Below are 14,093 nucleotides of genomic sequence, written 5' to 3'. Positions count from 1 at the left end.
ACAGGCTTACTTTCGATATTGAAACGGCAAAAGTAGAAAAAAAGACAAAACAAACAGGAAACCAACCCCCCGACAATCGAAAAAAGGCCGGCGATCTGAGCAAATGTAAAAATCCTTCCCAGCCGAGAAAAGAAACTAAAAACGAACCCAATACATTTCCGCCTTCTCTACAACAGGTGAGGAAAAGAGACCAAAAAGGTCAGACGATAAAAGGAAATTATATGCGCTATATGTGCTTTGTATGTAAACATTACGTACTTTGTATAAAAAGGAGTGAATCGCGGGTTGCCTTTTCCGTTCCTGTCCTTTCAAGCCTCCCGCCCCCCTGTCCATGCAACCTTGTCACCAGCAGTCCTCAGCTCGGTGATTTGTGTTCCTCCCCTTCGTGGCCGTTTTCCAAAGGTTCCGCGACAGAAGCCCGGCCAGACTCGTCATAGCTGGCGATTGATGCATCGCCTTCAGCTGCGCCACCCAATTTGCCAACGTCCTCTGCATTGCCCACCGAAGAGGCCTTATCGCGGCGGCGACGGCGCATGCGTCGCTCCTCTTCGGCTGTTTGCCGCCTTGCCTTCCGTAGGCTTTCACGCTTCTCGCTATCGTCGCCGTCGCCGCCGCCGCGCATGCCCTGTAGGAGAGCAGCCGCCCGGTCTGCCACGTCATTGTCACCATCGCGCGACTGCGTGAGATCGGGGCTTGCTGGTCCGGCAGACGGTCCGGGTGTACTGCCTTCCTCCTCGGGAATAATCTGATCCGACGTAGTCAGTCCAGGTTCCACCTCGGGAATCTCGTTAAGATCAGGAATCTTTTGCCCAGACGCAACGCGCACCTGGTGCCGGTCCTTGAGACGCGCGCGTCGGCGTCGGTCTCTCTGGTCCCGAGCCTGCGGCGCTGCTGCCCGGAGCTTCTCAAGCAGCGAATCCATCGCACCAGTGCTGGTGGCAGAGGCCGTACCAGGCTCCATGGCAGCCTGCGCCGCCTTTTGCGCCGCGTGCTTTCGCTTCATCGAAGCCTCGTTTCGTTTCCTGGTTTCCTCCAGTTGCATATTCTTCTGCCGTGATTTCTTCCACTCAGACAGGAAGCCGGCAAGCTTGGCAAAGAAGTCTCGTCTGGCATTTTCATCGGCAGGATCTTCGCCGTAGAAAATCATGATATCCTTGAATGTACGAATCATCTCGTCCAGGTACAGCTGCATCTGCTCGGCCTTGCGACGGGCTTCCTTCATACAGCGCTGCACAATCAAGTTGACGCGATCCTCGGGATGGAATTTCTTCGGATCGCTGAGGTTGCCCGAGTCAAGAGACATTTGAACGTTGCGGATGTTGTCGATATACCTCTTGGCATCGGTTTCCAGCTGTTCGACATTCATCTTTTGTGCCGAAATGACGCCGCCGATTTCAGTAGAAAAGTTTTCCCACTCTGGGTACTGGCTACGAACGATGCGCTCGACCAAATCGGCCAACGTTGACTCGTTCTTGTCATCTTTGACCATACCAAGCCGCGAAAGCGAGCTCAGCTTGAAACCACGAGCTTGTTTATTTGCGTCGTTCATGTAATTACCAATATCCAGGATGAGACCCAAGACATTCATGAGCGATACCGAATCGCGAAGGGACTCGGAAACACTGACAACTTGGTGCATCTTGTTGTAAATATCTTCATACTCGGCCTCAAAATTTCTTGTCAGGGCCAGAGCACGCATCCTGCTCTTCCAATAGTGGTGTAGCTCAAAAGCAGTGTAGAGATAGATTTGATCTTGCCTGGTCAAGTCGGCTGGGTCCATTTCTCTTGTCAGAGCGGCCGCATCTGGCCCGGTGAGATCCTTGCTGTAAGGAGCCATCTGCTTGGACGTGTTGTCGGGAATGTTGCAGAGATCGTCTTTTTGCAAAAAGTCCATTACAACGACGTTATCAAGGACTTCGGGATCGCAGTGGATAATCATTTGCGCAACCTTTTCCACGGAATGCTGTGAGAACTTGGCCAGTGCAATCTCGTATGCTTTGCGCAAATCCGCGGAAATGATCTGCTTCTTATCATCCTTGCGCCCGGTGGCAGCGCCAATCTTCTTGATCTCCTTGGCCATAAACAGCTTCTCAACTTCGTCCAAGATACCCTTCCTACTAAGTTCAATGTACTTCTCTTCGCGTGCCTCTGCAGATGGTGTGTGCGCTGCCCAGTGACTTGTCTCGGGTGTGTCCAGCTTTTCCCAGTGAAGCGCCTTGAGTTTCTTCTTTGGTCTTGCGACGGGCAGCCCGACGCTAGGCGTAGCACTGTATGTGGGTTGGGGGAGGAAACGGCCCGTCTTCGCACCAGGCATGGGCGGTGGTGGCGGAGGCATAGATCCTGCGGGCGAGGCTGTCCCGTCTGCTCCTATGGCAGGCGACCTCATGCCAGGCATGGGAGGGGGTGGCGGCGGAGGAGGCGGCGCGCCGGGGAACTGGCCAGGCATGGGAGGCGGCGGTGGTGGTGGCGGCGGCGGCGGCGCTCCTGGAATTTGTCCCGGCATCGGTGGTGCCGGTGGTGGCGCTCCGGGAATTTGGCCAGGCATGGGCGGCGGCGGCGGCGGCGGTGGGGGGGGAGGGCCGCTGACAACTGGCGCGAGTGCTCCCTTGGCAGGAGTAGCAAAGCCAGCTTTGGGCGTGTCCGTATCGGCAGGTGTCCGCGGTGCAGACGATTCTAGGCTGGGGTGCGAAGGTCCAGTGGTGACACCTTCATCCTCATCGTCGCTTCCGTCATACTTTTTGAGCTTGCTGCCGAGCTCGTTCACAAGAACAGCTTGTTGCTTAGGATCGATAACAGGGCGCTTGTACTCGACAATTCTTGGCCGCTCATATACAACGCCATCATCATCTTCCATCTCTAATCCTTCTTCAATGACTTCCTTATCGAGGCCCTCGCCATTAGTATTGATGGGCTTGCGAGGGATACGAGTTTGACGGCTGATGCTTCCCAAAACGCTATTGGTGAAGTCGCGAGGGGCGGCCGCGGCCTCGGCTTCTTCATCTTCCATTTCTTCACGCAGAGCGCGCAAACGATCAGAAGGCCCGGCAGCCTCACCCCATACCCTGCCTTCGAGCTTGTATTGTGTTTTCTGTCGCTCAAGCTGCATTTGCAGGCGCTCCATGAGGCGTTGACGGTCAAGAATGCCCGCCATTTGTTCAGGGTCGGTGCCGTTAATTCCGGCCGTAGCCCTAGGAACATTAGAAGTACCATCCTTGGCAGCGTTGGAGGCGGCAATGTCCTGGGCATCACGCAGCATGAGATACAGTTCTCTGGTCTCAAGCTCGTTTCGTTGCGCTTCCTTGGCACGGATCGTCTGCGCACCGTCCAGTTCGGCCTTGAGTCCTTCAGCCTGTCGTCTTTGAGCATCGATAAATCTACTCTGCTCGTCAAGCTGCTTTTGGAGCTTCGCGACAAGTCCGTCTGCACCCAGTTCCAATCGCGCGCGCATCTCGTCACGCTCAGCCATGGCGGCCTCTGCGATTTGACGGGATTCCAGAGACTCGTCCTGAGCTTGTCTGGCCTCTGAATCAGTGTGTAGCTTGTCGAGCAAGCTTTGGACAGTAAAGTTGAGACTCTGCTTCAGGTCCATGTTAGGCAGTCTTCTGTCCATAGCGACATAGCTCAGCATGGCGTCCACGAGCTGAAACATGCGTAGGCGTTCTTCGCCATCATTGGAGCGCATCAGCAGCAAATGCTGAAGAGCCGAAACAAAATAATCGTTGGTCCGACTGCCCTGTAGACGCTGGTGGATGGCGTCGGCAATCTGCACGGGGTCATTCAGATCCTTGACCTCGCCTTCGATACTGTCCTTGATGCTGCTATTTTCACGCTCAAGCATATCCTCGTAGTCAATGGCTTCGTTGGTGCGGAAGCGCTCAATCTGCTTGTCCAGGAGCTCGTATTGGAAAGCTTCCATCTTGCTCAGGATGCGCTTGATGCCACATCCTGTAAATTGGGCGCGGATGTGCATTCGCAATTGCAGGTCCTTTTCCGGAGCATCAATCATCATGTTTATCAATATGACGGACGCAACGGAGTATTCCATGAGTAGGTTTTCCATGCCAACACCACCAGTACGAATATCATCGCTTGCGCCAACCATGCTACCCATCTTGCCACGACCGTCGACAGTCGCCTCAACCAGGCGCATCCAATCATCGAATCGTCCATTTGCGCCAGTCTGGGCCTTGACCTCGTCAAGGGCTTGTATGACTTTGTAGTGGCCTTCGCCATTGTCACCCCAGGTACAGAGGAAAGTGAGAATTTCAGAGACGAGCTTTCTCGTGGTCAAACGGGGCGATACAAGCGATGTGCCAAGTGCCAGAAGCACCTTTTGCTGCATGAGCGCATCATCTGCGCCGAATTTATTGTTCATAAGTGTCTTGAGACACTTGATGATATCATATTCGCGGTCGAGCCCCTTCTCAACCCTGGAGCTCTCACTCGGCGGCGCGTTGGCGATCTTGCGGTTGATTTTGAGCAGCAGAGTGACGAGGGCAACTTGACCTTGGCACTCGACAAAGCGACGGACCCAGCCAATCTGCTGCGTGCGGAGGTTTACTTCCAGACTGCCCATGCCCTTGCCGTCTAGTTTGTCTTCCATGACTCTTCGTACGTACCATTCGGGCGTCCCCTCCTCGTCAGAGTAGGTGGTAACGTCTGGCTGGGCAAACTGACTGACACGAGCTGTCATGCGACGCTTCTGCTCGCCCTGCCACTCGGCCAATCGGTCTTGGTGTAGTAGCGTCCACTTCTTGTCGGGTTTGTAGGCCATCATTTGTCGTCTAGCCTGCTCGGGCAGATTGTGCCAGCCTCGCCTGTGCATAAGCTGGGCAAACATTTGTTCGATGACATTGTCGTCGTCAGGCTTCGGAAAGTGAAAAGTATCGTGTGCGCCGTGGCCGGAAAGCTTGGTATGACGGTGGGATTCTCGGTGAGGTATACTGTAGGAGCTGAGGGAGGATGCGCTCGGTTGGACTGGGCAAGTTGGTTAGCGCCAATATAGCTGGAAGCAGTGACGAACATACCTGAGTAGGCGCTGGCGTCAGAAACACGGTTGTTGGACGAGAGCAGTGAATCATATCGAGACGTGTGAGATCCATTCGCTGTACTAGCGACGCTGCCGCGGGAAGGGCCCCATTGCTGGAACTGCGCGACCCTACCAGTGCTCGCCATGGTCACGTTGCTTGCGGGTGGTAGCATTTTGGAGGTGTGCGAGCCAGCATTGCCGATGGAGGGGTCAAAGGTTGGGTATTGGTGGAAGTCGTGACCCTTATTCAGCTGGTGAGGCAAAGGTTCTCTACGGACGGGTATTTGGTCAGCTTTGGGGAGGTATTCGACGGGTATAGGCGAGCGCGAGCCGGGAGCGGTGGCATCGTACGCGATGGAGGTAATGGCGCCTGGCATGATGCCCATGCTGGGATCGGATGAGGCGAGTCCATCGATGGAAACAGCCGATGAGTCGCGGTTATGGCGGGAGGAGCGAGAGCTTATAGTACTGAGAGCATCATATGATTCGGTATCGGCGGCGCGCTTCTCTTTGTTCTTGCTGCGGGAGAAGATGGAGCGTCCACCAGACGACTGCCTCGTCTTGTCAGACATGTTGAATTGGTATTATACAAGGCGGTTGATTTTCGTAATCAGAAACGCGTAGAAGCGACAGAATGCAGGCCTTGGGCCGCTCGCATGATGCTGACGGGAAGGGTCGTTTCGTATCGTCGCAGAGGGGAAGACGTCAACTGCGGGAAGCGGACCAAGCCGTGCTTGCAGTGCTGTGCCGTCTCGTGGTTGGTGTTACGTGAGGCTCGATGCCTGGTGTATCGTTGTTGGCCCGCGATCCCTGGCGCTCAGAGTATTGCAGCGGGACAGCAGGCTGGTAGAATTCAAGATGTGTTTGGTGTCGAGTCAGACAATGTGCAGTTTGGACATGGGAAGAGGTTGAGGCGTGGGCTTGTGGCCGGCGCGTGGGCAAAAGGGGACGGAGGCCAGGGCAGGCCAACTGATGTGGCTAGTGCGCTAACGTTAGGTGGTGGTGTGGTGTGTGGTGGGGGAGTCGGGGGCAGTTTGTAGGGACGGTCAGGGGACACGCTGCCGATTACCTGCAGACGCAGAGAATGACTAGCAGCGTACGACCAGGATTCGATGGAATATAGGAGAAACAAGACAATAGGTAGACAGGCTCGAGACGATGATGGCGTGGAGTTAGGGCATAAGCATGACAATGTAAAGTGTGGTTGTTTGAGATGCAAGGCGTTGAGTGGCGCGCCGTTGTAGCGGCTTCACTGGCCCCGTGTTTGGTACCTGCGTTCTCGGCCTACCTTCCCAGGTGTCACTATTTCCAATTTCCAACCAAGTCGGCCAACAACTTGTTCAAGCCACGGCATGTTGAATAATATACCGTATGCGTCAACATATTGTCAATAACTTGTGCTATTATGATGACTAGTGCCGGCCAAGGGTTGCCCTGCACCGGACCCCCAACACCCCCTCTTCAGCCTGGCTGTCGTGGTATATTAGCGGCGATGGTGGAGGTTTTGCCGGCGTTACAGTGGCTACAGCGACCTTGCCCCTGATTTCCCAGCCTGGCGCTCCGTCTTGTTTGGGTTAGCCGCCCTCTTGGCTTCTCAGCACCTCGGGAACTCAGGAGTTGTGAAGCATGAACTGCCATCAGGAACCGATATCCCAAAAGGATCTAGCCTATGCCTATGCTAGATGTCATTTCATATCCAAGCCTGAGTCACCACTTCTATCAGCATTGTAATAGTGCTCTCTGTTGGAGGTATGCGCTTCCGTCGCTCCCGATCGTCCTCCAATACAAGCTCCCATCGTCCTCCAATACAAGCTCCCATCGACCTGCATCAGCTCGACGCAGCAGCTCAGTCTAAGACCCCTGCGTTTTATATTCCGCTGCATCTGCCAGTCCATTTTAGCTGCCATTTCTATCAAGCGCAGCATTATCCGTCTGTCGGAAATGTCCGAAACGAATCCGTACACTGTCATGTTACAGGGTTCGGCGCACGGTTCTCCATAAGGTAGACAGACGTCAAACATCAAACACTAACCCCTCGCCGTCAATGCAGCACTGGCACAGTATCGATTCTAGCCAGTACCGCTTCGGCAGATGGCGGGGTGGTTATGCAACTCGCCGTAATATTGGTCTCGGCCTACCGGCTGGTACTTGGATGCAACGTCAAACTCGAGGCCCGCCAACTATGTAGACGCCGCGCGCCAGATAAAGAATGACCAGAATATGGCATATAATGGAGGAGCTCATGGCGACTGGTTTGAAATGAACCGTGGATGTATCAGAAAATACGTCTGAAATAATCACTTTCGGCTCTTCTGTTTATGTCAAGTCTGAGATTCGGTCCAAGCGAAAACGTCGCAATGTCGAATCAACGAAACATTCGACATTCTATGTGCTCAACCATAATTAGTCCTGACCTTGAAAAGGAATTGCGCTGTTCTGAGCTCAGAAGCCGAGCACTCTATCTTCACTGCCCTATCTGCCGCAATTTAGTGCATGTCTTCTAAATGGCACTGCAATACCCAGCCGCAGTGAGAATGAATTGGGATAGATATTTTGGCATACGATGTTTGCAACTATTCTACGCTCCCCTACATTCTTTTGAAAATTCGACTGCGACGTGAGGCAGACGGCGACAAGATTGTATACTCACCAGCGACCACTTAGAAGGTGGCGGCAGACGTGTTAGTTTTTAGCGCTTGGAAGCGGCAGTGGCAAAAAGCTTTGCAAAGCTGTTGTCAGATATTATGTGGATGAGTGCGGAGCACAATGTATTGTTCAAATTGTATACTTCTTGTCAAGCTCACGTCTTGCTTTTGTACAAGTTTCGGCGGACGATCCAGTTTGTTTGAGGGTGCTTTTCGAGCTAGTCACTGCCACAAGGTGTAATATGTTTCCCCTACAGAAAGTCCGCTGTCAATAATTGCAGTGGTTGGTCCGGTCACTAAGACTCAAAAGTCAAAGCCAGAAAGGGGAACTAGATTAAGTATAAGCAAGATAAGTGAATAAGTAAAAAAAAGGATGGTAAAAATAAGGAAAATTAAAAAGAGAAAGAAGTTGATAAATAGTAAGAAAATAGTAAGAATAAGGAAGAGGTTAGCGTTCCTAACTGGCGGGTTATTTTGCCCCCCTGGTGATTACATACCTTAGTAGGTACCTTGGGCACGTCATCCGCGACAGGGGTTTTAATGTGATTGCTCCGCCGAACAAGCGCCTGTACCGCCCCTTCATCATCCTCTCGATTTCATCCACACAGTTTCCACCGCATCATCCCCCCGCTACAGCCATCCAAAGTCTCTTCCCACAACTGTGTGGGCTGCTTCTGCTGCGTCCGCCCGTGTAGAGTCGCCACCATCATGGGCGCCGCCCTGTCCGGCATCAAGGTTCGTTCGCGGGCTCGTCTATTCTTAACCCTCTGCCCAAAAACTAACACGAAGCCTCTCTCCCCTGCCAGGTGCTCATCGTCCCCGCCACCATCTCCCTCGCGCTCTTCCTCCTCGTCACCTTTGCCGTGCTGCCGCTCTGGCGACGTTACCGCAACCGCTACAGCCAGTACCTGCCGCTCGGCTCGCTCGGCTCGGCGGAGTCGCTGCGAGACCGCATCGCGGGCCGCCTGGCCGCTCTCACGCTACCGTCGACGTGGCGGCGGGATAGGGGCCGCTTCGCGGCTGGAACGGCCGACGAGGGGGAGGCAGACACGGGCGAGGAGCTGGGCCGCGTCGGGACGGGCGCTACCGCTGGGCGCACGACGACGGGCTTCGTGCTGAGTAGTGTGCGGCTAAGTAGAGAGTAAGTCTCTTCTGCCATCACGCGTGGCCATCCCATGATGCTGTAGTCAAAACCCCGGAGGCTAATTGATTCCAGCCTAGAAGAAGGCTTCATAGACGACACAGACGATAGCGGCGATGACAGCGACTCTTACTGAACAAAGGCCCAAGGGACTTGCTTGGTTGTATACTTAATAGCATTCGCATGGCGTTCACGAAATTCACGAGACCTATTCTGTTCGAACCAATACCGACCAATACTGTACATCGCTGTCTTGATATCCGCTGACAATGTATCAAAAACCATAAACACGCCCCCGTTGGTAGGTAAAATCACGCCACAGTGGCAGTTCTGAATCTTCCCGTCCTCATTGATCATGTATTCGTGTCAACCTACAACGGCTCCGAGGCATGGAGTGTCTCGTCGGTCTGGACCGTCATTGACCTCGACAGTTCCTCCACCTTGTCCTGCTTGTCCTCCTCCACCTCGGTGCCGCGTCTCGTCGACCCTCCCCAAAAGCTATCCGTTTCATCCGCCAAGTTGAGCACCAACCCGGATCTCTTCTCCCAGGACACGTTCGCGTTCCGCTGCGGCCTCTGGCGGACGGGCGGTGGCTCAATGTCCTTCTCCCCATCTCCGTCGCCACCCAGCGGCACCGACGACACCGGGTTGCATCGCAAGGGATCTTCGTGCGAGCGGCCGTACATCAAGATGCTTGTGCGTCCGTCTTCGCTCTGCGTGGCATTATTGGGCGCGTCCGTGTTGGCTGTCGATTGTGTCGTCTTGGACGCTGCGGACTGGCGAGCGGCTTCGCGTGGCCGGGACGGCGGCGCGCCAGGGTGACGGCTGCGACGAGCACGCGAAAGAGAACAGCCCATTTTTATCGTGGCTGTTTGGGGGCGGTACTGCAGACTATATGTACCGAGTGGTGACTCGGTGACGGCATCAAACTTTGCGCGGCGTCGAACCAATAGCCTAGTGACAATCTGGCGTGTGATTTATGCCTAGTTGAGGAGGGGTCATGCTACCAGACCTGGACTGAACAAATAATGATGGCCTCTTCAGTATTGGAGAGGGTAAACTTTTTGCGGCTTACTTATGCATTGTCAAAGGAAAGTAATAGCGAGGCGCTGAAAGTCGGACTTGCTTCATCGTGGCTTGCACCTACTCTGTCGAGGAGCCGTCTCCCACCAAAGCTACCAAAAGAACTACTATGTAGAGGTAAGCTACTATGTACACTTAAGTGAGCTAACATATGAACTCAAGTCTAGCATGAAAAACAGCCAAGGTCGTTCATTAGACTTCAAAAGTCGTGTGGGCTAAAGATGGCGAATTCAGAGGGCTTGCCACATTGGCCGCCTGCCAATGGCACGTGGCAGAATGCTCACGTCGTTGGAGGAGAATTCAATCTGATTTATTTTTTCTTGCCTAATAAATAGAAAGTTACTGCAATTTTCTTCCTCTGCCACACTCCGACCATTTTCCGTCGCTTCTACTTTCACCAAGTGGGCAGCCCATACTGTCCCCGTCATCACTCTGCTCTTCCAAGACTCACACACACACGCACAGTCTTTTCTCTCTTTTTGCTGCCACGCAAGACCGACACCATGAAGGGGCTTCTTCTGGTCTTCGTCGCCCTGGCCAGCGCCGTCTCCGGGGACAAAGGCAACTCCACGGGCAAGAAGATGGAGTGGGAAACGGCCGTCTACCGCGACTACATCCCCAACAAGAACCACCCGTGCCTCAATCCTCGGGACTGCCAGATGAAGTGCGCGAACGGCAGCTACGTCCGCACCCAGATCGAGGGGTCGGGAATCAACCAGCTCCGCTGCACCGGCGCCAACAGCGACTACTCGTACCTTGCGGGCCTTTGCCGCCTCGAGTTTGGCGGCGGCATCTTTTTCAAACAGCACAGGCTGGCGTGCGAGCACGTCAATGGCCTCTACTGCCTACCAACTGATCCCAAACAGGTCAAGAAGAACACGTACCTTCGCTGCATCTTTGATCGCGCCGACTATGCCGAGTGGAAGGCAGTTTGCGAGCAAGGCGGGGGACTGAATGGAGGGGTCGTTGCTCCGGACAAGAAGGACATCCCCTGGAACTGCTCACCGGACTACATGGACTAATTCAGGGCCGGCCCTGTCGGGTGTTGAATTTAAATTTGAACAAGATGTAGCTTGGCGTATGGCGTTGATAGGTCTTAGTTAGCTACTTGGGATTTGAATTTGCTGTTTTTCTTGGGCCTTTTTGCTGCGATGTGAGAAGAATGATATTAAAACGTGGATACGTTCTGGCTTACTAATGATAACAAAAATAACAAAAATAATAAACTATCAAAAATAACAAAAATAACAAAAATAACAAAAATAACAACAACCAATTACCCAAAAGACTCCTATTTCAACCCCTTAAAGATGTCATAATTCAAGATCAAATTCACCAGCTGAAAACCCTAGAAGACTGGATCGGCCGCCAGCTCCGTGTCGTTCCACGCCTGGTTCTTCTGGTACTTGGGCGGAATATGTCGGCCGCCAGGGCACTCGTCGCGGCGAAGATCGGGATAGTCAATTACGGCCGACCATCTCTTTATGCCCCGTCTGCATTTCTCCTCGAACAGGGGCAGGGCCGCCATCTCGGCGAGGCACACCGCCGAGTCGACTGCTCGGTCGTCGTAGGCGCATATCGTCCCGTTGACGATGCTACACCTATCCTTTGTCTCGGTACGTTTGGGCCCGACCGTCTGGAGGCACACCATGCCGCCCCAGCGGAAGTCGTGGTGCGTCCCGTTGCAGAAGAGCTGCGAGGGCAGCGGCGGCAGCGGCGGCAGCGGCGGCTTCGGCTGCTTCGGCTGCTTCGGCTGCTTCAGATAAAACGCGCCGTCTTCGCACTTGATGTTGCAGTTCTCGGGCGTCCCGCATGGGTGCTGCGTGCGCTTCTGCATGGGCTTGGCCCAGACGGCGACGGCGGTGCAGAGGAGCATCGCGAGGATGCGGCCGAGCTGCATGGTTGCGTGTGAGGAAGGTGTGCTTGTGTGAGATGCCGAGGGCGGCGGCTGCGTTGGGTTGTCTGCTTGTGGTAGAAGATATTTCGTAAATATGGTTGTATTAGAGGAAGAGGAGAGACAATAATATATTAGAAGGGCCGAGTGTTATATATAGTAAATTAGAGCAAAACATGGAACTTGGGGCGAAGCTGCCACATATCTGTCGTTGACGCTTCTGGGAAACCTTGACTGCCACTATTAGATATTATTCTAGTGACTATTTAAAATGATACTTTTCTACTCGACGCTAAGATCTATCTAATGGTTGCAGCCCTAGGTACTCGAAAGGCTAATTAGTGAACTTGAATAAATAAATACATAAATGCTGGCAAGGTACATAATTATAATTGCACAAGCAACCAACCAGTCCAACTTGTATTTTTTTTCTCAAGACACCGCGGCAGTAGAAGGAAGGATCGTTCAAAGGATCAAGAACGAGCCATTTAAAATACAGCCCGGACTCATAACTATCACGCAATGTAGTGAGATATCATATATAACAGTTGATTGAAGGAGGAAAGAAGCTGCCTAGCCTAGGGGGCGAGGGGTCCCCGTTTGACCTGTTCTCTATTCTCGAGGTGCGCTGCCCCGCCAAAATCTACACGCGCTATTCACTTGCTCACATCACCTCTTTTCTTTGCCTATTCAACGTCATGTCCACAACACCAATCATTCGTCATGCGCTTTCGAACAGAACTAAAAAATATCAAGACATTTTCAAGTACACAGCCTATCCGCCATCATCAAGCAGTTCATCTTTGCTAATACCCCCCCGTCAGAACTCACCGCGGCGCTCTCTTCGCTCGAGAAAATCGCCTGGGTGCGTCTTAGTGATGAGACGGCACGCTTCACCGTGATTCCCGACATGGGATCCCAGGTCTGGGCGTACGTGCTCCCATCCATCAGTGTTACATCGACTTACATCCAAATGGCATCCATCAGTGCCCGCTGACACGACTACCCGCAGCTCCCTCTCCATGGACTTCATCTTTGAAAACTACCACATCCAGTCCGCCGAAGCCTCCAACACCATCAACCTCGAGCTTCCGCTGCAGCCGCTGCAGCGCGCCCTCAAATCGGCCCTCAACAGCATCTCCGCGTCCCTGCGGCTCACCAAAAAGGACGGCCTGCCCGTGCTCTCCCTCACAATCACCACCACCACCACCGCCACCAGCGCAAACGCCGCCGCCCTGGGCCATCACGCCACCACCACCGACGACAATGACCCCTTTGCCACGGCGCGCGGGGCCGACGAGGACGATCTCTTCCACGCCGAGCACCTCGAGACGTCTCTGCGGCGGGAGCACGAGAAGATCATCACGCAGGACATTCCCGTGCGCGTGCTGCACCCCGAAACCGTCGAGACCATTATGCAGCCCAAGGTGCGCGAACCCGACGTGCACATCCAACTCCCGCCCCTGCTCCAGCTCAAGGCCATCTCGGACCGCTTCACCAAGCTCGCCCAGACCACCACCGCTTCGGCGGGCACCACCACCGCCGGCGGCAAGGCGCCCAAGCTCGAGCTCAGCGCCAACATGCACGGCGGCTTGCGCCTGCGCATCGCCACCGACACGACCGACATCGCGAGCGTCTGGTCCGGTCTCGAGAACCCGGAGCTCGACCCCGCGCAGCTCGACCGGCCCCTCGCGGACCACCCCAGCACGCGCTTCCGCGATGACGGGCCCGAGCGCTGGGCCACGGTCCGCGTCGACGGCAAGGACTGGAGCCGCGTCCTGAGTGTTGGTCGGCTCGAGGGTCGTGTCATTGCGTGCTTTGCCGATGACCACGCGCTGATTCTGTACGTCTACGTACCGCAGTACGATGACGCGTCCGCGGAAGACTCAGTAGTAACGGTACGTAGGCCAGCTACGAGCAAACATCAATGCAGGATACTAACAAAAAGTGCCACAGTATTATGTCCAGTCATATAGCGCGTAATGAATAATCCATATCCAAGGCAACGGCCAGAAATAATGAAGGAAATACATGTGTAGAAAATCTCTATAATACAACGCACTCTATTATGATACACAAGTAAAAGAACAGCACACGAGACAAGACAAAATCTGCCCCCCCCCCAGCATGTAAAACGCCGTACAATGTACAGAAAAGAGTGCAGCTCTTATTAGGAAATGCCGCGACTCCTGAGCTTCATGTCATGCTACTTGATAATTATTAGTCCAATAGTAATTTTCCATCGTCATCCCTCCTTTCGTTGCTTCATGCCTTCGTTTCCCGCAACGTCCATGTACTTTG

General features: G+C 53.9%; 5 protein-coding genes across 5 annotated transcripts; 3 read left to right on the top strand and 2 right to left on the bottom strand.

Moving 5' to 3' along the window:
• Positions 1-355: 355 nt before the first annotated feature.
• CCM_07806 (cytokinesis protein sepA) lies at positions 356-5,601 on the bottom strand (the record flags this gene model as incomplete). Its single annotated transcript, XM_006672946.1, has 2 exons — positions 356-4,977; positions 5,028-5,601. The coding sequence occupies 2 exons, from the start codon at positions 5,599-5,601 to the stop codon at positions 356-358; spliced, it is 5,196 nt and encodes a 1,731-aa protein (XP_006673009.1).
• Positions 5,602-8,382: 2,781 nt separating this feature from the next.
• CCM_07805 (uncharacterized protein) lies at positions 8,383-9,637 on the top strand (the record flags this gene model as incomplete). Its single annotated transcript, XM_006672945.1, has 3 exons — positions 8,383-8,409; positions 8,481-8,796; positions 9,144-9,637. 3 exons carry the CDS (start codon positions 8,383-8,385, stop codon positions 9,635-9,637), a joined length of 837 nt encoding a protein of 278 aa, XP_006673008.1.
• Positions 9,638-10,401: 764 nt separating this feature from the next.
• CCM_07804 (uncharacterized protein) lies at positions 10,402-10,920 on the top strand (the record flags this gene model as incomplete). The annotated part of the gene is made up of 1 exon (XM_006672944.1): positions 10,402-10,920. The coding sequence occupies one exon, from the start codon at positions 10,402-10,404 to the stop codon at positions 10,918-10,920; it is 519 nt and encodes a 172-aa protein (XP_006673007.1).
• A 326-nt stretch (positions 10,921-11,246) lies between these two features.
• On the bottom strand, positions 11,247-11,798 carry CCM_07803 (uncharacterized protein; the record flags this gene model as incomplete). Its single annotated transcript, XM_006672943.1, has 1 exon — positions 11,247-11,798. The coding sequence occupies one exon, from the start codon at positions 11,796-11,798 to the stop codon at positions 11,247-11,249; it is 552 nt and encodes a 183-aa protein (XP_006673006.1).
• A 717-nt stretch (positions 11,799-12,515) lies between these two features.
• CCM_07802 (NUV101 protein) lies at positions 12,516-13,775 on the top strand (the record flags this gene model as incomplete). Its single annotated transcript, XM_006672942.1, has 4 exons — positions 12,516-12,558; positions 12,617-12,742; positions 12,780-13,690; positions 13,761-13,775. The coding sequence occupies 4 exons, from the start codon at positions 12,516-12,518 to the stop codon at positions 13,773-13,775; spliced, it is 1,095 nt and encodes a 364-aa protein (XP_006673005.1).
• Positions 13,776-14,093: the final 318 nt, after the last annotated feature.

This window comes from Cordyceps militaris (assembly GCF_000225605.1).
Source record: "Cordyceps militaris CM01 unplaced genomic scaffold CCM_S00006, whole genome shotgun sequence".
Lineage (NCBI taxonomy): Eukaryota > Fungi > Ascomycota > Sordariomycetes > Hypocreales > Cordycipitaceae > Cordyceps > Cordyceps militaris.
This window is presented reverse-complemented; position numbering and strand designations above follow the sequence as displayed.